The sequence below is a fragment of the Ciconia boyciana genome, chromosome 6 (assembly GCF_034638445.1).
Source record: "Ciconia boyciana chromosome 6, ASM3463844v1, whole genome shotgun sequence".
Classification (NCBI taxonomy): domain Eukaryota; kingdom Metazoa; phylum Chordata; class Aves; order Ciconiiformes; family Ciconiidae; genus Ciconia; species Ciconia boyciana.
In genome coordinates, this window is record NC_132939.1 from 6,103,895 (window position 1) to 6,126,329 (window position 22,435).

Sequence of the window (22,435 nt, forward strand, 5' to 3'; positions counted from 1 at the left end):
TAAATTTAAAAGTTGCGAGGTGGAAATCTCAAATGAGGTTCAAAGATTCTCTAGCAGGAACTTGCAAATGGAATAAAGAAAGTTTGAAAAGAAACTGAGTCCCAAGAGGCAAGGGTGTTCTCATTTCAGGTCAGCTTTAGTTGCCCTCCTTTTGCTTAAGTTTTTCACAGAAAGGATTATTTTTGCAAGTGGAAGCAGTTGCCGAATGGGCAGTTGATGAATGGACAGTAAATGTCAGTCTAGAAAAAGGAGAAAACAACATGCAAGCAAATGACTGACTGATCAATTAAGTAAGGATGAGTTGGGTGAAAGCAATTCACTTCATATTCTACAAGAAGAGATCTCTCTGCAGTGTGATTTAGTGAAGTAGAAAAGTTGATGTTATGCATCTTTTCATAGAAGTATCTGTGAGATGAAAAGGAGAATGAGAGGGCTGCTTTGTAAGGAGTGGATTTAATTAACAAAGGACATGGTGGGTATGGTTTTAAAAGCCTTATCCTTGGGGCTTTTTCAGAAAAGAAAAAAAAAAATACGTATTTTAGCAAAAGGGTCAGGTTCAGATTTCAGAAAAACATGACCCAAAACACATTTTGAAGAATTGGATAAATTCCCATTGACTTCAGTAGGAACTGGATCAGTCATTTAATGAAAATGTTGTGTAACTGGTCTCATTCGCTTTTATTAGATTTCATTATGTTTCCTCTGAGACCTTTTGGTGCATTTGTTAGTTGATCTGCTAGGGGACCAGGAGTTAACTTACGTACCTCACGTGGATCATTTTAATATCAACGTTTAAGTATTTTGAAGCTTGCAAGCATTATGCTGTAAGTATTGTTAGTGAGCCTTCTGGTTTTGTGGCAAAGTAGTAATGCTTCATCGTGTTTCAAAAACCTCTCCCTTTGCCACTCAAAGACTGGCATTTCCATGTTGATGCGGAACAATCTTAAGAAGTCAACTTCTATTATCACAGAAAAGCCTGTAAGCAAGGGAGGATACATAAATAACACAGTCAATAACTTAATACCTGTAATGGCCACGTTTACTACGCAGTATTGAAGAACAAAAACCAGATACAGCTCTGGCTTCCAAAACTTCCTCAGTCAGACTGGCAAAGGCCTACACTGGCAGCATCATTTTGAGGAATGAGTTCAGGCTAGCCAAGTCTCTGATCTTTTTGTTAACATCATCAAAAAGACGACGTGATGTACAATTGGGCAACGGCTCTCAGCTTTGAGACCACCAGCCATTTTACAAAACCCACAAAGAATTACATGTTTCAGGTCAGATTTGAATAAGCAAAGTAGAAGTAAGAAAATCTCTACATACTGTCTACCCAAATTACTACACTCTGTACCAAGTTTTCAATTTATTAATTGCCAGTTTAATCCTTTCTTTAAAAAAAAAAATTCCCTTAATCAGAGAGGAGCATCAATCTCATTGATGTTGAACTTTTTTTCTGATTGGAACTCATTTTGTTTTGGCTTTTATTTTTTTCAATGACAAATGGAAACAGATACAACATCCTACTAATTTTGGAGAAGGAATAGGAGACAAAAGTATATCTGTCATTGAGTAGGCTTCCAAAACTGGGAGACTGGATCTTCACTTTATTTATATATTTAAACATTTCCATTTCTACTTCATTGCAAAATCTGTTAATAGATTTAAGTGTGAAACAATAGGTAATACCTATTTAATTTAATACTATAATACAATAATACTATATCATAATAATAAATTGTAGGACATAATATTATCTCGTATATTAATCTGCACGCTGCTATCACTTTGCAAATGCTGAAGAATTTCTACATCATTTTTGAGGCTCAACTATGTAATAGAAAAGTGACAAATGTCTGTGTAGGAAAGACAATCTAATGAAAACACAGTTATAATGTAATTCAAAAATCAAACATTTTCCCTTTATAGAATAGTGACCGTTAAAGGTGTCTATTGATTGCCCACTAAACCTTATGAGTCTTTCATTATGTCGTAACTTATTTGAAGATAGGTGGCTTTTTTAAAAAACTAAGTCTTACTATTAATGTGAGTCTGATGTGTGTATCTGAAGCATTTGGAGTTCAATATGGTAAATGGTACCAAAATATGTCATTGTACCCTAAATCTTTATTTGTTGTGTGATGATGCCTTTGGACACCAGGCACAGATCAGGGATCCTGCCATATATATAGTGAAAGATAGTGTTTGTCTTCAAGATGTCACTATGTGTACTAGGCTGCACCACTAACATTCCTTCTTCTATCTTTAGCACTCTAATATAATAACAGTTCTTGGCTAGGAGAATGTATGGAAATTAGTACTCAGCTCAGAAAGCCTCACTTACTAGATTTTAAACTTCAGAACAGATAAGGATAAGCTCAAACCCACTGTCTTCACTGTTGGCTGACCTCCTAAATGAAAGTCCTGTCTGCAGAGAGATAAGTCTATAGTCCTCTCTGATAAATTTTGTTTGACTGAGTGAAGGGATAGCCACATCTTGAAAAGGAGAAAAGCAGATGCGTACACCTGCCATTTTCTCTTTCATACTTCTCATGTTTACATTGCCTTTTGGGTATTTACATGTGCAAATGATTATTTAGATGCCTTTTGTATTTGCATACACAAAGTCTGCTTGTTCTTTTGATGTGAAACAAACTTTGAAAAAATGACTCAATGAATTATAGGAGGCTTCTCATCTCTATTTAGCGTAAGGCCTGGTCTATATATACTTTGAAGGCTCTATAGGTGTGAGCCTCACCTGGATTGGCTGCCTCTCCTGGACAATCTATCAGGCTTCAGTGTATCAGCAGGCACTGAAAATCATTTCAGCTGGAACTACACTGATACAACTTTTTGTATCACCTATTTAAGTTAATATTTCTTTCAGTTCCCCCCACCCCGTATGTCAGTCAGTAGACATGGAGAATATAAGTGTGGTGGTGTTGCTGAAGCGGTTGGGAACTTTATTAGGTTCTACATGAAAACTGAGCTCCTTGTTCAGTGAGAAATATCACTTGACCCAAAGCAATAAAGGTTATTCTGCCCAAAAATGGAGATTTAGGGATTCTGATGAATGCCTCCATTCTGGTTTATTTTCCACCATTAATATTTACTGTAAAATCAGGAATGTTTGCCTTTGATTTGTTTCAGGAATATATACTTGAACCAATGAAGCTTATGAATCATTTATCAAGTATCATTCCATCCCATTCTTTGTGTATACAACATCGGGTGAGAGATCGTTTCAATAAACTGAGTGGAAACTTGTTAATGTGTTTGATACAGCCAAAGATATAATGTTAAAATGAAATCCTTTATAATTCAGAAAGTGTGTTAATTATAAAACCCAGCTCTAGCACAGCTAGAAATATTGTGACAAGCAATTAGTGTGTGCTCCTGACATCTTTTTTTCAAGCTGAGCTTTTTTATAATGCTTTTTCCAGCTAAGTGAGATTCATTTAGTGTGATTTACTACATATAAATCCCTGAAAATGAGAGGGAGATGTTAATGCAGTGAGCTGCCTATTTTCCATGTCATTATCGTGGTGTCTGCAGAGAGGGGAAGTGCGGTGGGGTTTTAGAACGACAACACAGAAACTCAGTGGAGGTCCTTAAACAAATCCATATGTAATGACTGGGGTGGTACAAGTTGCATCATTTGGAACTGTTAAAGCTAGTAGACATAATCCTATATCAAGAGGGGGCTAGGCAAAATGTGACTTAATGAGGGATGACAAGGAAAAATGAGGAGTGCATTTTTCCTGTTTTTCAGGTGGGAAAAGATTTTTATTTTTTTTTCCTTACTACAGTCAAATCATAGGATAATTCAGGTTGGAAGGGACTAGTATACTGTTGCCTGACAAAATACACATTAATATACTGTAAGTAAATTACTTCAGTGTGGATGAATAATTAATATGTGGAATTGGCTACATAATTTGCACTTTTTCAGATTTTCAGAGTTGAGGTTTAATTTGAATTCCTTAGATGTGCACTTAGGCGCGTGAGTTCTTAAAAGTCTAAAATAAGCTTTATGTTTTATCAGACTCAAATTTTTCTCTAAGAAGACAACCCACAAATTCAATGACAAAAGGAGAATGAAAGCCAAGAAAAAGAATAGTTGGAGGGAAGCTTTCTAGCTTTCCAGCTGGAAGCTGCTTTTCTTCCATATCCTCTTGGGAATTGCTCCCACGATCCCTCGTGTCTGTAAGGGTGAACTCTATGTATGTAGCAGCAGTAGTGCCTCTTACAAAATGTATGCTACAGTGGCTGTAAACTTTTAAAAATAGGAATATATCTGAATCTAACCTGACTGGTGTTTAGATCTGATGGTACTCGAGGATTTTGCTATAAATTTTACAATGTAATCTAGCGATGAAATTGCATAATCTCTGCTAACAAGATATTTTTAACATCTGTAATGATGTGGCTTGCAGCAATTAATCAGGACACCATTACACGTTCTTGGTGTTGTTTTCAGATCACTGAATTCTCAGGGAAGTAGAAAAACTCCATCTAGCAAGAGTTACCTACAAATTTCTGAAAATTCACTTCCCCATTTGAATGTATTTAGAAGACTTGGTGTAAATGCCTACTACCGCCTACCACTGCATTTACTGCACGGGCATGTACTGGAAATGAGTAAACTGTCAATAGATAATATTAATAATTATGGAAATATGAGGTTGCTAAACATCACTATTAAGTACAACAAATCCATGATCCACAGGGCAGCACTGCAGCTCTGTTTCTTTTGTCCAAGGCCCTTGCTCATGTCAGGTATCCTCAAAACCTCCATGAAACAAGCAGGAATCCTACCTCCAATCTGCTACTGGCTTGCCCCATCAGAGGCCAGCCACTCTCAGCATGTGCTGCACATCTGTGTAGCTTCCCTCAATTTCCTTTTTTTTTTTTATCAAACCCATTTTCAGACCACTTGTCAGCTCTTTATCAGACCAATGGTCAGGGCCCATTCAGCTCTCCTCCGTGTCCCTCTTCTTGGCCAGCCCCCAGTCATGACCTGTTTGAGTGGAGTATTAGCATTACCTGTTAACATGATCTTTGGTATGTTTGGGTGACTGTCAGGGATGTTGAACTAACATCATCGGAGCTTCTGTGAATGCATACAGCTAGACAGGCTTCTCTGCACATTGCCAGTCTTTCACAGAGTCTTTCTCAGGGCCCTCCCAGGCTAGACCTGGTGCCACATTACATGATAGATGTGAGAGTCAATGGCCACCTTCAAGAGGACCTAGGTAACTGCTAAGCATTGGAATTGCTGCAGAATTTGAGGACTAATTTTGCTGGCTTTAGAGCTTTACCATTAAAAGTTTTTGCCATGAGAAGAAATAAAATTTTGACACTTGATGACACGAGCCTTGTTCTCTGAAGCAATAGTGTCTCAAGTCCCCAGATAATACTTTTTCCTTTTCCATATAGATATGCACACCAAATTCCAAGAAGACTTCACCTTCTGTCAGCCACACACACAGTCACAGGCTGCAAGTTCTCTCCTAACATCAGTTCTTCAGGCTACACCGAGAAAGATGCGGAGGGAGACCATGGTCTCTTGTATGGAAGAGGTGTCCTACTCCATGAAAATGTTGACATGAGCTATGCCCTGTGGAACAATTTTTCATTACTTGACAATACCATATTCTGATACAGGCTCAGAGACTCGCTGGGGAAGGCTGGTAGCCCAGATCTGGGTCCTGTTCTGAGTCCAAGTTTTGTACCCTGCTCTCACCTTCTTTTTACCAAGACTGCTTAGTGAATAATACTGAGATTTGAGAAAGGCTTTTTTTTTTTGCCTAGATAGGAGGATAGATCATGGATGTAAATGGTACAGACAAGCTGGAGCAAAATGATTCCTAAGTAGCATCAGCTGGGGTTGCAGCAAAATCATCAAGTAGAGGTGCCATGTCTGAGTGTACCCTGTGTATGTGTGTGTGTACTTACCTCAAGCCTTGAAGCCTGCAGTGACAGCGGTGAGATGTTCCAGCTTGCTATGGGTAGTGGTCTGACACAGTAATGTGGATAAGTCTTGACAACACGGGAATTTCCTTAGTCTTGACCTGTGATGTCTCTGGGGTCAGTGTGAAAATATATTGATGTAGAAGCTCATTTCATGGGCTGAACACGTCTCAAAGAAGGTCCCCTAAATGCTAAGATATGAGAAACAAGGGTTATATCTGCTGATGACAATGAGTGTCAGTGGCTCATATTCAGTAAAAATTAATTGATACGTATTCAAGCCTTCTCTTTCCCAATCTCATTAACGTTTCACTTTTGGAGCGCAGCGTTTTCTTTGCACAGTCACTGGTGTGATGCACTGCGTTATTTTGCCAAACACCTTTGGATTTTATAGTCAATATTCTCTCAGTATGTAGCCTACATCGTTTCTGAAGTTGGCCTAAAATCACACCAACTAATTCCAGGCTATGATTTGCTTTAGGTTGCTGCGTTTGGCTTCCAGGGCCCAGCCCAAGTTCCTTTCGAGTCAGTAGGATTCTTTCCGTTGGCTTTTGCAGTACTTGGATCAGATCCATAGTGTGTAATTCCTCCCCCCGCTTCCCCTCCTCTCCCTGAAATATTCTTTAAGAAAGTTATAATATAACCTGAGGAATAACTATATCAGGCCAGATTTTCAGTTCCTATAAAACAGAATAGATTTTTTTTTTCAAGTCAGTAAAACTATGCTCATTTACATGAGCTTAATATCTTTACATACAGCCTAATCTCTCTTTAATAAGCCATAAAGCTTTCTAAACTTATTTATGTGAAAACCAGAACCGTTTAGACTATGTTACACTTTGATGCCAAAGTCCTATGCAATGACAGCTTAGTTCACCTAACTTTTATTGACTATTTTTCATGTTATCTCTTGATACAGCCTTAAGGCATACCAAAACAATCTATAATTCCTCCTCTGTGATGCTATTCTCTGGTCATCTGGTTTCTCATATGTTTGCTTCACCATAGATTCAACCGTTCTAACTTAAACACAGATTCTAGACGGAACAGCTTTAGTGACAGCCCTGCTTCAGACACAACAGAAATAATGAAGATTTATGGCAATCGTAAACATATGTTGGATTTTATTTTACAGAAAGGGTTTTCTCAGTTTCAGTTGGCTGCATAGCAGTGTGAAAATAGATGGATGTCATGAATTTATTTACATTGATAACTGACTAATAAACTTTATTATTGTAGAGTCCAATTTTTTCTTGCTCAGAGTTCTCATGCAATGGAAAAGCTGTATTGGGTGGATCATAAAGATCTCAAAAGTTTCATCTTCAGCTGAAGTATGTTGGGGAGGAAACTGCTTTTTCAGTTAGAAAGTAGAGCAAGTTAGCTTATTCTTTTTCTTTTTGTGAGAACTCCTTTATACTCTGTGAACCTGGAGCAATTCTGAAGCTAGCAGAATTATTCTGGATTTGTGCTGGTGTTACTAAAATCAAAATATAGCCGTAGGAGTAAAATGGTGCTTTTGAGGCACAGCACAGCATGAATAATGAGTATATTTAGGATGTAGGAAAACCCCGCCTCTATAGAAAGAAAGCATTCAATGAATTTTATAATAGTATAATAATACAAAAAGAAAGAAAGAAGAGGGGAAAGACAGAAGATGTACATTTAACCTGAGCATCAGGAAATAACATACCAGCAGTAGGTTTTATTTGTCTGCACAGTAGTCCCTAAGGGAAATGGAACCAAATATACTTTTTGCTAACTTTCCATTCCTAACTCTTAATCAAAAGTCCAGATACTAGCTGCTCTTGGAACATGAACCCCCCCTGTGACAATACGTGGAAGCTGAAATTCAGCAACAGTTAACTCCTTCCCACAGCAGCATCCCATGTTGCAGCGGACCAAAGTTGGGCTAAAATGGTTTTATGTGAAAAGTTTTTGAGGCATTTCTCAAATGCTTTTTAGACATTCAAAGAGGAGCAAGTTGCTGAATAAAATTCTGTAGACTCTTTTGTCTCGAAGGCTGTGTCACCATTTGAACTGCAGTTTTCAAACTCGATGTAAAAACCTTTTGTTTCTTTCATGATATATTGTCCAGACTAAAGACTTGATTCAAATCTCGTACTGCTGAAGGCTGATCATACCGTTGTCAGTTCAAAATGAAGCCTTGAAACTCAAATACAAAGCTGGAGAAGAAAGAGAATTCTGCTTTCATATCCACGTAATGATATGGCGAATGAATGGTGATATGAATGATTCTGCTTTCATATCCCTGTAAATCTGGAGACAAACCTCACTTGTGTACAGCTATTGCAGAGGCTAACGCTCCTCCAACCCAGAGCAACAGCACAGACCGTCTCAGTAGCTGAGAGGTGTTAATTAAACTAAGAGTACTTGCGTGTGCTCTCATTAGGATGGGTCAGACGTAACTTTATTTTTCAGTATCTGGAAAGCTGAATTGACTTCCCACTGTGTTTCACATAAAAACCCAAATGCAGAAGCAAGAACAATTAGTTCCCTTGCATTAAAATGTTTTAAATGAAAACTTTCAAACAAGATTTCATCTGCAGCTGCCTATTCAAATGAAGAGTTTGATTCCTTATAAACTTACCCTGATTTTCAAACTTTAGAAAGTTGTACAGCTTTCCATGCTTTGTTCACTCCAGGTGAATGTGTCTCCTCATGTAACAGAAGTCAAACAACATACTTGTAGGCTGAGGTGGGGTGTTTGTTGGTCGGGGGTTTTCTTTAAGTTACATTTTTGCCTTTTATTATCTGTGATTCTGTTTGATTGAGAATTTTTCTTGTTTTGTTGTCTATGCTACGTGTACTAACCTGAATTCTGCTATGTTACAAAAGGCTTTTGTGCCACCTAAGTCTCAACTGCAAATACTGTCAGCCTTCGAGGGAGTTTTGGACATGTAGAAGAGCCCATATACACTTCGCAGCCATAAATCCAAATGTCATTACCCGGACTACGTTGAACATCCTGTAGCGTGCCTTTTACAGGGCCATTTTTTAATTTCTGGCACTACGGCTAAATGATATTTAGCATTTCACGAGATATACTAATCAAAGCATTTTTCAGTGCGTGATTTATGATGTGGCTTCTATAGAACGTGCTGCTTTAGGATACCTCACTGGTATTTATTTGACTTTTCTGCGTGGAGAACTGGAGGAGAGAAATGACAGTGAAACTGCCAACTGAACTCACAGGTGCAGACATGGGAGAAGTTACATTCGTACTCGGTGAAAAATTTTGTTTGCGTTTAAGCAGAAAATGAGTGTGGATCTTGTATACATTAGAGATAGGTACCTAATTTGGCAGTTCGATACCTCTCTCAACCTGAAATCGCTTTGTAGGTCAAGCCCCAGTGTTTCTGGAATAAAGACAGCAAGCGTAAGCAGTACTGCGCTTTCCCACTAGTAAGAGCCTGGGGACTTCTCTTGTATTTTCTTTCACAATTCAGCATAAATTCCGGTATCTCCAAAGAGTTCCAGATATATTATTTGATTTCCCTCATTAGACTAATTTAATTACAGTATTAGGCTATTTTAGTTAGAAGATATGTCAGCAATACTAAATTGTTAAACTAAATGGTACTTCATTTCCTTAAAGAATTATTTTGATACTTTAGGAGATAGAGGTGATTGTTTTGGTTGTTTGTCCTTCACTACTCCTTTTCTATAGTTCCTTATCCTATAAAGAAAAGCCAGTTTCAAGACATATAAAATGGTGTCTTTACTAACACATTTTCAAAAAATTCATCTGAAAAACATTCATGTTCCATAACAGGTTTATACTGAACACATGAAGAACAGGATCACGCAGTACTACAGGACTAGAAAAACATGTAGCATTGTTTACATAAGAGATGAAAATCTTTAGTTTTAAATATTGTCTCATTTTCTTATGTTTTTTTTTTAATTTACTTATTAAATTCAAATAAAAACCATTCTACTGTTTCTTTTCCTTTCCTTTTATTATATAGCAGACTACTGACATGTGTCTGTGACGCTTAATTAAAGTAAGCACAGCTTTTTCCAGTGAAAAAAAGGTGAGTTCCCAGTGAATGGTTCCCTCTCAAGAGTTTTTGGGTTTTTTTTCCTGTTTATGTAATTTCAGATGCTGCACAACAAACACGTGATGGTTCGTGTTGGAGGAGGATGGGAGACTTTTGCAGGTTACTTACTGAAGCACGACCCGTGCCGAATGTTGCAGATCTCCCGAGTGGATGGGAAAACTTCTCCAATCCAGAGCAAGTCTCCAACCCTCAGGGACATGAATCCAGACAATTATCTGGTTGTTTCTGCCCATTACAAAACCAAGAAGGAGATTAAGTGAAATAAGCTTCTCATGTGATTGGGACTTTATGTACGTAGGTCCAAATTATTTTCTCAAGTGTAGTAAATTTAGTTTATGCTTTAAAAGGACTTTGGAAAATTTAAGACAGACTGGAAATGGCAACCCATTTTGAAGATCTTTGAATTGTAGAACTATTTATTTCTAGTACTGTATCTTTTATAGCAAATTACCCTTGATAGGCTAATTACTACAATCAGATAAGAAATAGACATATATTTTTAGCCAAATTATTACTCTTTAATATGTGAATGTATACTTAGAGTTACATAAAGGAGTGGATCCTGTTAATGGAAGAAAATACACAATACAATATATTTGTATGAAAATCTTATTACATTGAATCCTTGACTGTTAGGCTAGTGGAAAAATATATATGCAGGTGGAAAATGAATATTTGTGGAAATTATTTGGTAATGCCTCTTGAAGTGAAATAAAAATTGACTATTTTTATGGGTTGCAAGGTTTTCTTAACCAGTAGAATATAAAGACTTACTGCATGCCAAACGACTTCCCAAAGCGATTACTTTAAAAAAAAAAAAAGCCCAAGAAAAAACCCCCCACACCTTCGACTCTTTAAAGCTGAAGACAATGCTCAGTGCTAGATCTGTACGTAGATCCTTCCTGTTTTTTTACAAAGTTGCCCGATATAGAAGTCCGGGGAAGTTGAGAGGTTGCCCCTTCCTCTGTCAGACAATAGAGCTGGCCGGTTGTACTAGCGGGGTGATGCCCTGCAACCCGGGAAGGGAAGCAGTAAGAGATGCACAGGCCTTTGACCCAAGGAGGGGCTTCAGAAGATGCTGGTCCCTCCCGGGGCACAACACACTACACTGTTCTTGAATCTGAGCTTATCCTTCCCCTTATTTTTAATTTTGTTGGTCATGCCAAATGTGAAATATTCATTACCCTGTCAGTAGAGTGATTCACATTCTTGTAAATCATTCACACACCTCTAAAATAGCTAAAGGCATACGGGGCTTAGTTCATTATTTTGGCTACTTTTCTATGTTTATATTTGGTAATTTATGTGCCTTGTAACATCCTAGAGAAATCATTTTATAGGATTATTTCACTGACTGTATAAATTTGAGCAGAACTCAGTTGTTTCATTACAAATGAAATAAAATTTTTTAAAATACTCATTCATTTTGACAGTCTTATTTATTATCTGGAATCTGTGTTCCTGCACTTTGCTGCTACTGACTGGATGCCCACAATACACAATACTGCTTGCTAGCCTAATAATGAGCTACACAGTGAACGGGGCAAGCATTCACTTACTACAGATAGCACAGAAATACCCAGATTTTATTGAAAATTAACTTTCCTTTGCAGGGAAAGAAAAAACATCAAAAGCATTCTTGAAATCATTTTCTAAGTACCAACCGGTATTTTTCTGTATTTTTTGATATTTAATTTTAAAACATAGCCTTATGATCTGCTCCTGTGGTCTTTAAAATTAACAGTGAAATATCTACTGGCTAGACAGGATCAAGACCACCTTCTTTCACGTTCCATGCCTTATTAAAATCAGCACGTTGTACCTCACTTCTGTGGAACCATTCTACCTCACCGTCTAAAAATATCTGCTAAATACAAACAGTTCACAATTGCTTGGTGCACCATACTAAGTAGCAGTACATAATTCCAAACTTGTTTTTAGAAAGAAAAATTGCAGCCTTTTATTCTTATTTTGAGACATTTTCTAGGAAGGTTAAACATATACTCAAGCAGTAAATCCCTTGAAAAGCCATAGGAAGACCCAGTTCTCATAGAAGCAATGTAGGTAGCCCTTATAGGAGCGGAGAACAGACCATAAGCAACGTTATTTAAAAAAAATGCAGCATAGCTTAAAAAAAAATCATTATCTTACTACATGCACCAAGAGATCTGTTTTCAAAAGAACAGAGAGAAAAAAAATCACTTGTGAAAGTCTCAGATGTTTATTTTGAAATAATGGTTACTTTTTTAAACATAAATAGTTGTATTTCCATCATCCAAGATTAAGTTTGCATTACTCTTATGCGTTACTATTTTCTTTAAAATATTTGAAGGTGTTTACATGTTAATAAATCAAGAGCAGATGATTATAAAAAAAAAGTATTCTTAGGTTTATTTTAATATTAAACTTCAACAAATAATCCTGGTAAATCCTAAGCAAGATTTTAAATTAGACATGAACTACTTCATGTGCTTAGACTGAAGCTATCAAAATAGTCTTTTTTGATTCAGGGTACTCAAGCATCTTAAAAAAAAAAAAAATTCACATTAAAACATCTCCTGACTTAAAACTTCAACTTAGCCAGCTCCAGAATGGGAGACCTATGAAGGACTTTTTAAAGTATTGCCACTACCACCTCATCTGTGTAAAAAGCTTGCAGGTGGGACTTAGTGCATCTGACACACCTGGCATAGGTGTGGACAACAGAGGAGAAAATTAAAGCAGGAGCATCAATAAAGCAAACAAAAAAAATGCAGTAAGCTAGCTAACTCTGGAGGAAGGGGTTGGGAGCATCTTACTCAGTAGGTACCTGTTGCTACTCTGATAAATGGTATTTTCTTAGTGTACTAGATCCTATAGCAATGTAGGAGTTGGGGGGTTCATCAGGAGCCTAAAGCTCGACTTCCAAAGCTGAAGCTGAGCAGCAAAATCCTGTTCAAAGAGGTATGGCCCTTGTTGCAGTGATGGGGGCAGAACAGGCTTCATGTAGAAAGTATTTGGGGAGGAAAAAAACCCCATTGTTTGACCAGCTAGCTATAGTGGATGATACTCGAAGCTTCTATGCCGAAATCTATGGTATTAATTTATCTAGTGCAGATTTCTAGAAGGCTGAACTGAATGGTGGAGTACCAACAGGGAAGACCTGCAGCTCTTCTCTTGTCCCCTGCAGCGAGGGAGGGTCTGCTGAGACTGTGGAAGAGTTTCTTGTTAAAAGGGCAGGAGATGAGATGCTGAAATGTTGAACTAGCTACGGAAGATGATTGTAAGGAGGAGTGCCATGTAGTGATTTTAGCTTACTCTGTTGCTGTATAACTCAGCTGCATGTGAGTGCTGAGGACGCTGAAAGTCCTAAAAAGTTGAACTGCACGAGCTGCAACGAAGCCTCTTCTCGAAGTCCTTGTTGGCTCATAGAACAAACCCCAGGAGAACTCCTGCTGGCTGTAAGTAACTGTGCTAAAACTCAAGATGGCTAAGTTATGTAAGAATACTTTCAAAAACTATTATTATTGTATAATGTCAAATAAGTATCACCATGCTGGAAGTAATTCAGAATTAGTTTGGAGAATGTAACTGTAACATCTGTTATTTCTCATTAGACGAGGTACTTTCTGTCACCTTCCTGCTCATATATTACCTGGAGTTTTTCTTCCAAGTAGGATTACTTACATAACTGATTGAGGATAGGCTTTTTTTCTTATCTTTATTATAGTGATACTTGCTCCTTCCTTTGCATTACCACCTTTTTTCCAACAGCGATTTCGAGATGATACGTAAAATCTATGGGAACTAATTCAAGGGCTTTTGGTGGGGATGAGTGAAATAGGGAGGTGTCAATATATGTGTGTGGGAAGGTATAGCAACTTATCTTATAACTTAAGACCCAACACTGAATTCATTATATGTGTTCATTTTAGATCAGGGAGATGAGCTGTTTGCCACACCAAGGTGTTACAGAAGCATCTGCTAGAGACGCTTCCAAGGGTTTGGTTCTTTTCAGGCTTACGTTTTATACTGCCTCGCTGGCTGCTAATACGCAGTACCCGACAGGGAAGGAGGTAGAGTGCTGCTTCTTTGCTCTCTGTCTCCTGCTTTCTTAGCCTGTGGTATGTTAGGAATCTAAAGTAAGGTGAAGCAGACACGTGGGATAACATGGATGTTTATGGGGCTGGAGAGGTTTTTCCATCCTAGTCCAACTGCTGGCACCACTTGTTCCTGATGAGCTGTGTCCCAACAATTTAAGTAAGTCTGTCACCATGCCAAATCCACATGCTGAAGTCATCTGTTTTCCTAAGGGCCTGCAGTGGTGCTACCTACCCTTGTGAAGACACAGCTTCCGTGTCCTCCCAAACCTCAGGAGTTCTGCCCCAAACACTCGCCCTGGCATAATCTGTATTTTAACAATATGCAATAGGAGATGGTTTCATTTTCTGTTACTGCAACAAAGATTATGCTATCGCTGTCACTGAGAGTCAGCCCTTTCATTTCAGCTTACGAGCTGAAATTTGTCTTTGACTGCAAGGAGTTTTTTCGAGTGATCCACAAGAAACTGAAAATGCTTTCAGAAGGTGGAGAAAAGAGGAATAGTGGTACTGCTGTAAAGCAAACAAAATGTCAACTGCCTAGATAATCTACATGAATGGATGTATTTTAACAGCCTCTAAAGTGAAGTAAACATCTAGGATTGGGGGAAATAAGGACAAAATTCCCATTGTGTTTCATATTCACTTAGTGCAGCACTAAGTGGCAAGAAAGAGAGGGGAGGCGTCTAGTGAAAAGAAGAATGTATTACCTTTGAAATACCCCAAGGGACCCACCAAGTGTTAAGTACTGCTTAAGTGTCTTTGTATGACACACCCTGGGACAGATGTTGGATTGAAATTCACATTTCAAATTAATACTTAGTATATTTTATTATATTTCAATGCATTTTCATTAGACTCAAGAAATTTGCTACGACCAATTAATGCACTGAACAGAGCAATTGCCAGCAATCAAAGGAAACTGAAAGCATTCATCTGCCAAGGACACAGCCTTTTAGCTCAAACACCATTATATTAATATTGAAAAGTCTCCCTTCTCAACTCAGTTCTGAAGGCTAAGCCAGGAAACTCATTCTGTCAGGACTGTGCTCCTAAGACAGCATGAGACGCTATTGGGGGAAGTAAAAGAAGTAGTATTTAGTTAAAAAAAAAAAACCCAAAGCCTCTGTAGCCTAAACTAGGTCAGAAATGGGGACAGTAACATACCGAGGCCAAGCATAATGCTCTCGGGTGGAAAATAAGAGCTAGATTCTCAGTGTTGATCATGCTGCAACACCCGTCCCTCATTTATCAAAGCAGTGGCTCCAGGCTACTAGTTTGAAAGTCTAGCTGTAACACCATAGTTTAGGTAGCTCTAAATAATCAAAGGCAGCTTCACATTGGGGAAAGGGATTACAGACACTGCTGAATATGGAAGAAAAGCGACAGAGCTTTGGGCTTTTGGCAAATGTTACTGCGCTGTAACAAACCTACCCAGATAGTACAGAAACTTTAGGAAATGAACCATCCAAGAGATGACATAATAAGTCTTTTGCCTTTTGTTTTTCAAAGGCCTGAGAAGTGCAGCATTGCCCCCTTGTGGTAATAACGGAGAACAACTAATAACAGTATTTTTAATTTAATGTTTAACTTCCAGTATTCATTATAAATACAGACTCAAAAGAAATCCACATCAGAAAGTGAGGAGAACAATTATTAGACTCATAATAAAACAGCTTTCTTGCTATAAGTAACAGGGTTTATGAAGGTTTCTATTTTTTTTTAACTAGTGTCGCAAAATGCTTCCATTTGTAAGGACCCACCATGGATCTGCTTTCTTTTTTGAAAAAGGCACTAAATCCCTAAGCAGTTCAAAAGTCTTTAGGAAACTCGAGAGGAATGCTGTCACCCACATATTCAAATATATATATATTTATGAACAAGTTTCTACATGAGGACTTAAGAGAACTTAAAGTTTAATTGTAGAGCTTGAAATAAGCATCAAAAACACACGGGCACCTGAGCTGTGCCTAAGCCAGTCATACGCAGACATACATCAACTGACCAGACAGCATACGTACACTGACTGACTACAGGTAAGGAGGCCACTTCCATGTGAGAAACCCCATCCCACTCCCTTGACAAGGAAGCAATAAAACATGCACAACAAACAAACAAACAAATTTGGCCAAAACTTAGTGTTCAGAGTTAGTTCTTAAGTTTCTTAGTGTATGTTTCCACATCTGTCTTCCCACAATGGCAAAGTACTGCTGAGTCTTCATATGCAAACAGCAAAAGCCACATGATGAGTAAGTGCCACTCGGCTGCAGAAACTGGCAAGTTATTGGCAGTAAACATCAATCTTCTCTTCAGAAGTCATACCTCTTTATCCAACCTGCCACTAAAGACAAAAACAACAAAAGGCACCACAGGCTTGTATGAAGATAGTGGAAAGAAAAATTAAAACCCACCACCACAAGGTTGTCTAAAGACAATGAACTCCCTATTATAACACCTTTTCTATCCAGCAAGTGAGGGACATGCCGCCCACCAGCAGCAGCTTATACGAACTCCTGCCCCCTAAGTCATATATAGCAATGAGGGGAAGCGATGAAGGCATATGAAGCCTGTGTTTCAGTAACTAGATGCATCTACTGCCTTGGCGAGACTCTAATTCTTAATTACATCTCTGTCTGGCCTTCTGAGACAACGTTTACATTAGAAAAATAGTAGTAGTAGTAGCAGTAAAGTTCATCAGTGTCTATGCCAACACTGTATGGTTTTTTTGTAAAGAGAGACAATACATGAAACCCAAAGCCATTATCCTACTTAGTTCAAACATTTTCTATAAACTCTGAGGGAAGAAAGACAATCTCAACCCGTCCTGAAAAGGGACACTGAGTACAGGTCACCTCAGCGAGGAGGTCCCCAGTGGTGAGACTACTGTAAGACTGATACATCATAGGTGTGGAAATGGGGGAAGAAGCGGGGGGGGGGAAGCTCTCTGCCATCCTTGCTGTCTTTGTGTCCCAGAAATGAAGTCTCATTGAGAACCCTGTGTGATAACAACACATGCTTCCATTTCTAATCCATTTCCCTTCCTCTTGGTTTTTCCTCAAGTTATTCAATCTTGTAGACAACAACAAAACAAGATTTTCTCAGTGAATATAGGGACAGTTGCATCATGTTGTTTCTTTTTTGAACTTACTCTCAGTCCTCCTTCTCCTCCAGAACCTGAAGCTGCAATTCTTTTTTCTATTTCTTCCTGTTTCTTTTTCTTTTGCTCTACAGAGTAAACGTTCTTAATACCTCGAGAAGAAGCCTGGGAGAAAACACATTTCGGTAAGACCACTTAGCTATTTTTCTGGATAGAAGCCAAACTGCAAGTCTTGGCAACAGCATTTTGTGAACTCTGATTTGCATGAAAAGACTGAAACATTAAGTAAGGCTGCTATTGCATAAACCCAGACCTTTCAGGATACTTCTTCATACTGTGAGCTCTTGGTCCCATAGGTATGTGAGGGTGTTTTTGTTTCAGATTGTTATTACATCCAGGTGAATGTATTTAATGCAATTATGTGTACCTGCTTTGCATCCAAAGATGCAGAACCAGAACTTCCCTTCCCAAAAGTCCCATAAATTTTCAGTCTGTCGTTTTTCCAGTGTCAGGGCCTATTCTTGCCCTCACAAACAGAATTCACTGGGAAGAGACAATTCAGGCAGGCAGAGTTTCCAAGAACTTTAGCTGTTTCATCACCCGTTCACTTCTTCCATCTCTTTTTATCAAAAGGCTACCTAGAGATAGGATACAGATGATCGAAATCATGACAGCTTCTATTCTAACACTCAGTAAGCAGACAGAGAAAGTCACAAGCTCTGTACAGCAACTACAGAAATCGATGGGAACTTTACATGCAGGGGAGAAAAAAAGGTCGTGTTAGTAGTGCGAGTCTATGCTGTTAGAAATCCAAGTTCTAAATTGTGATCTGTGAGAAATAACCTGTGTGATCGTCTACCCTTCAAACTTCACAGGATGTGTGGATAGCAGTAGTACACAGATGAGAAACCTGTTGTCAACTGCCTGCTAATGAGGACCCAGACTAGATGGCAAGGAGGATCAGTACTACAGACAAACAGCTAACGCTGTAAAGCTAGAAAGAAAATGTTTTAAAAACTGATTCTTAGCTAAGTTTAGGGTTATGCTACTACAGCATAAGCTATGCAAAAGATGTTACAATCTACCAAGGGAAAACAGCAATGCTCTCACCTGAATTTCAAGGCCCTGATGACAAGCACAGCTCCCAATAGGCTACTAAGGCAAACCTTACCAACAAATACTAACTTACTCAGACCCCATGATTTCTAGCTTTTAGGCAACTGGCCTTCCAAGTGAGTTAGGTACCCGGACTGTCTCTACAGGACCCCAAAAGGAAGAATGCCTTGCATGACTTCAGGCTGAATAATGAGCAGTTAAGAAGCACGTACAGGAAAACACTAAGCAGAGAAGGACATCTGATCTACTCCCTCATGAGGGGGAAACTGAATTAGGCTACTTGCAAGACATCTCCATTGCTCAACACTCAGAGGCTCAAATGCTCTCAAAGATAGTCCTGGAAAATCCTGGTAGATGCTTTAGCTCTTTCTAAAAAACCAAAAAGTAACAGAGTGTGATGGTTACATTTTTCTCTAGCAGCTTAATGGCTACCACAGAACTTCAGAGCCATGCATAACCAGTTGCTTCATTTCTCCTTCCTCCCAGGAAAGCTTTTTAGCAACTTAGGAGCTAGATGGGGATGTTCCCCTTTCACACACTTCTCAAAAGCATATTTCCTACAGTTTTGCTTAAAAGCCCTTTGAGATTTAAGATTACATGTGGCTTGCTTTTGGTATGTAGTCTGACACATAATCAAGAGTTTTTAAAGAAGGACTCTGAAGCATCACTCAGCTGTTGCACCCATTATTCACCAAACTCCCTTAAAACCTCATCAATATGGTCCTCATCAATAATGGTTGATTTTTAGTTCAATATATTATGTCACTAACACTCATACAAACAACACATTCTTCTCTCTTCCTAGTTCAGCTGTGATCTCTAAGATACACTTTTTACTTATTGCAGATTTTGTACGGTGTATGTTATAAGCCTTTTTTGAGAAGTACAGAAAGGAAGAAATAGTCTGGCTAGCTCTACATTCTGCTAGAACATTTGCATCCTACCTCTTCTAACTGTAAGGATATTGAAGTAGTTAAAGCTTAGCAGCCTTAAAAAGATAGAAGAATAAGTTAATACTTCTTCTTTGAGCACATTTCTCAGCTCAAATTCTAGCAACTGTTGCCACGTTGATAAACTGAACTTGCAAGTGCCCATAACCTGTATCTGTAAGAGAAGTACAAGTGCAGTACCACTTGAAATTGCCACCACAATAACTGTTTGACAACTGTGCCTCGAAATATCTCTTAATCTCTTGTTTTCAAGTCTTATAATGGGGAAAAAAAAAAGGTAAACTTGCTCTTCAATTCTTAGGCTGTGTTTTAACTACTGCAAAACTTCTCCCACGCAAACAAGCTCAGTTATCTTGCAGTGGTCTTTGAGTACCATCCTAGCTATGAAATTCTACTGTAACTATATATAAAAAATGGTATAAAGGTAAAACATTAATACTATGAAAATCTTTAATGACAATTCCCATAATCCAGGCATGACATCCACTGTTCCCACAGAAGCCCTAGCTATCTTCCCCATAAACCAGTTACCAAAATACGTCTTGAAGAAATGGCATTTTATCAGACGTTACCTCCATCTGCCTCTTTTCAGCAGCTTCTGCTAGCTGTCTTCTTTTTATTTCCTAAATAAAATGCAAAAGACAGTGAAAGTCTATTCCAATATAGTCTGTACATTCTTTTGAAAGTCTTAATTTTTAATTATGACTCAAATCTGTAATGCAAACTGCCACAAAATGCCAACCTTAAGTCAATTAGCATCGTCTTTCCCTCCACTGCCAGGCTGCAAGAACAAAGTGTTTTTAGTGACTAATATGCTGGAAGAGCAGCTGCTGACATATCTACAGCCAAACCCCACCAGCAATCTGTATTCAGCTGCCTGTATGACGCCTTCACTCCAAAAAATTCAGACTGGAATGAGAAAGCACGCAGCGTGTGAAACGTCCTTTTGGAGTCTGAAACGGGGAAACCTCGCTCTTCCAGGCCGAATGGGCTCCTCTCCTTCTCCCCCACAAAATCCTCAGGTGAGAGGTACGAAAGCATGGAGATGGGTTCCTACCCACGCAGGAGAAATGTCATCCTGTGAGGGTTAGTTAGAAGCGAGCACCACTGTGCACTAAAGACAACAGCACAGTTTTTCCCGTTTCTGGTTAAAATGAGGGTCGTCTTGGCCTCGATTATGGCACGAACCCCCCTCACGTGAAATCCCCGGCCTCCATGCAAGTGCCCACGAGCGAGTGGCGGGACAGAACAGAGGGAGGCTGTGGGGTGCCGGGCCCCGGGCTGCGGGGCGCCGGCTGACGGCGGCCTCGGCCCCGGCAGCTCCCCCCGCTGAGGCCGGGGGCGAAGGACGAGCTTCCCCGGCGCAGCCGCTGCCTCGGGCACCCCTCCTGGGGCACTGCGGCAGCCATGAGGCCTTTCACCGAGGGCTGCCGCCGAGCCCCGGCGCAGGGAGGCCCCGGCGCAGGGAGGCCCCGGCTCTGCGGCCCGGCCTCCATTTTAAGGAAGGCGGCCCGTTCCCCCCCTCGCCCCGGCGGGGAGGGCCGGTGCTCCCCGCGCTCGTTCCCCGTCCCGGTGCCGCTGGGCGTCACTGCCCGCTTACAAACAAGCGGGCGGAAGGAGGGAGACAGGGAGGGAAACCGCCCCCGGGCCGGGGGCCGCCGCGGCCCCGCACTCACCGGGTCGGGCGTCTCCACCACGTCCTTGACGGCGCCCCCCATGCAGGGCAGGCACAGCCCCATGGCGGGCCCCTCCGCCGGCACGGCCGGCGACCGTTGGGGAGACGGCGGCTGGGGCGGAGGCGGAGGAGGCGGCGGCCCCGCCCGCGGCCTCTGCCAGGCGCCGCGCTCCGGCAGGGCCCGCCCCGTCATGGGGCAGGGAGCGGCGCCCCGCAGTGCCGCCGGGGGCGGGCATGGCCGGCCCGGGGCCGCCGGGGCCGGCGCGGGGGAGGGGGCGGCGGCCCGCACTGGTTTCCCCCCTCCCTCCCCCCGGGAATGAAGCTAAATTCAGTTCATTCCGTTAGGGGAAAAGGGTCAATAGCCTAATTAATTTCCAGCTCGCTCCGGTTAACCTGACACAGGCATCCAGAGCCCGCTGGCGGTACGCTTGCACGGCAGCGAGCGTTTCCCTTCCCCGATCCGGTGCTGCCATCCGCTGGCGCGGAGCGGGGCTGGCGGCGCGACCGCACGGCCGGTACCGCCGGTGGTGGCAGGCGGCCGGGGCTGCCGGTGCTGCACGCCAGGAGGGGGGCTGGCGGGCCGGGTTTCACCCTCCGCGTTCGAAACTCTCCGCCGGTTCTGGCGGTGGCGGTGGCGGTGGCTCAGAGGTTCCTCTGAAGGCTACCGCTGGCCCGCCCGCCGCCAAGCCCGTAAGCGCGCTCACGGTCTCGGCGCGGAGCCCCCGCATCAGCCAGCGCCGAGGGCATCTGCGTGCGCTGCTTTCCCTGAAGGCCCCCACGCTCACGCGTGTGACAGGAGCCCCAGGCCTGGCTGGGGACGGCGTGGGCCTGCGCAGCCATTCCTTGCGCTGAGGCCAGATACCTTATCTGTCTCATCCAGCAGCTTTCAGCCTTTTGGACGTGCATGTGTAGCCGAGGAAAACATACTCCTCCACATTTCTTTGCTAATCATTTATGTTAATTCGGAGATGTATGTGATTTTTTCTTTCCTACTTTAATAATTTTAACTGCTCAAGTCATTTAGAAAGCTCCTGGTTTTAGATGGATTAACGCTTTATTTTGCATTCAGTCTTTTGTCCTCCTTCGCTGTGGCTTACTGTCAGGAACTGCCACGCAAGAATTTCTTTCCTTGCTGGCTTTCATTGCTTTCCTCTGTTACTGATACCGAGTTTTCCAAGCCTTTTTTCTGGCTTTTCCGCTATTTCTCTTTCTTTTTCTTAAAATTTTGCCACCTTCTCTTCCAGTTATTTATGGTAGACTCCAGCATTACCCTACTCAGCAGCATTTCCTGCATTTGAGTGTTGGTGTATACATCCATCCCCAAGGATTATGTGGAGGGTATAATACGTATTCTTCATAAACAATGCAGCATCTGCCCAGCCTCTTTCCTGCCTGTGTGATTTTGAACCACGTATATCTTTTTGCACCAATGTTCTTGTCCTACGATTTATCCCACGAGTCTG

At 40.8% G+C, this 22,435-nt stretch overlaps 2 protein-coding genes and 1 long non-coding RNA gene across 11 annotated transcripts in view; 2 read left to right on the top strand and 1 right to left on the bottom strand.

Moving 5' to 3' along the window:
- Positions 1 to 11,461, top strand: part of GAS2 (growth arrest specific 2) — a 100,824-nt gene extending 89,363 nt beyond the window's left edge. For all 6 annotated transcript variants that reach the window (XM_072864601.1, XM_072864600.1, XM_072864604.1 and 3 more), the window contains one exon: positions 10,097 to 11,461. In XM_072864601.1, coding sequence (XP_072720702.1) covers positions 10,097 to 10,315 — 219 coding nt within the window. In that variant the 3' untranslated portion in view covers positions 10,316 to 11,461. The remainder of the gene's footprint in view (positions 1 to 10,096) is intronic.
- Positions 11,462 to 15,694: 4,233 nt separating this feature from the next.
- SVIP (small VCP interacting protein) lies at positions 15,695 to 21,179 on the bottom strand. Its single transcript, XM_072864606.1, has 4 exons — positions 20,974 to 21,179; positions 19,870 to 19,920; positions 17,283 to 17,396; positions 15,695 to 16,475 (listed from the first exon to the last, which is right to left on the bottom strand). Exons 1-4 carry the CDS (start codon positions 21,163 to 21,165, stop codon positions 16,461 to 16,463), a joined length of 372 nt encoding a protein of 123 aa, XP_072720707.1. The 5' UTR covers positions 21,166 to 21,179; the 3' UTR covers positions 15,695 to 16,460.
- Positions 20,179 to 22,435, top strand: part of LOC140653022 (uncharacterized) — a 94,251-nt gene continuing 91,994 nt past the window's right edge. For 3 of the 4 annotated variants that reach the window (XR_012043006.1, XR_012043009.1, XR_012043008.1), the window contains exon 1: positions 20,179 to 20,326. This is a non-coding gene — a long non-coding RNA (uncharacterized lncRNA). The remainder of the gene's footprint in view (positions 20,327 to 22,435) is intronic. The other variant, XR_012043007.1, reaches the window with a different exon arrangement.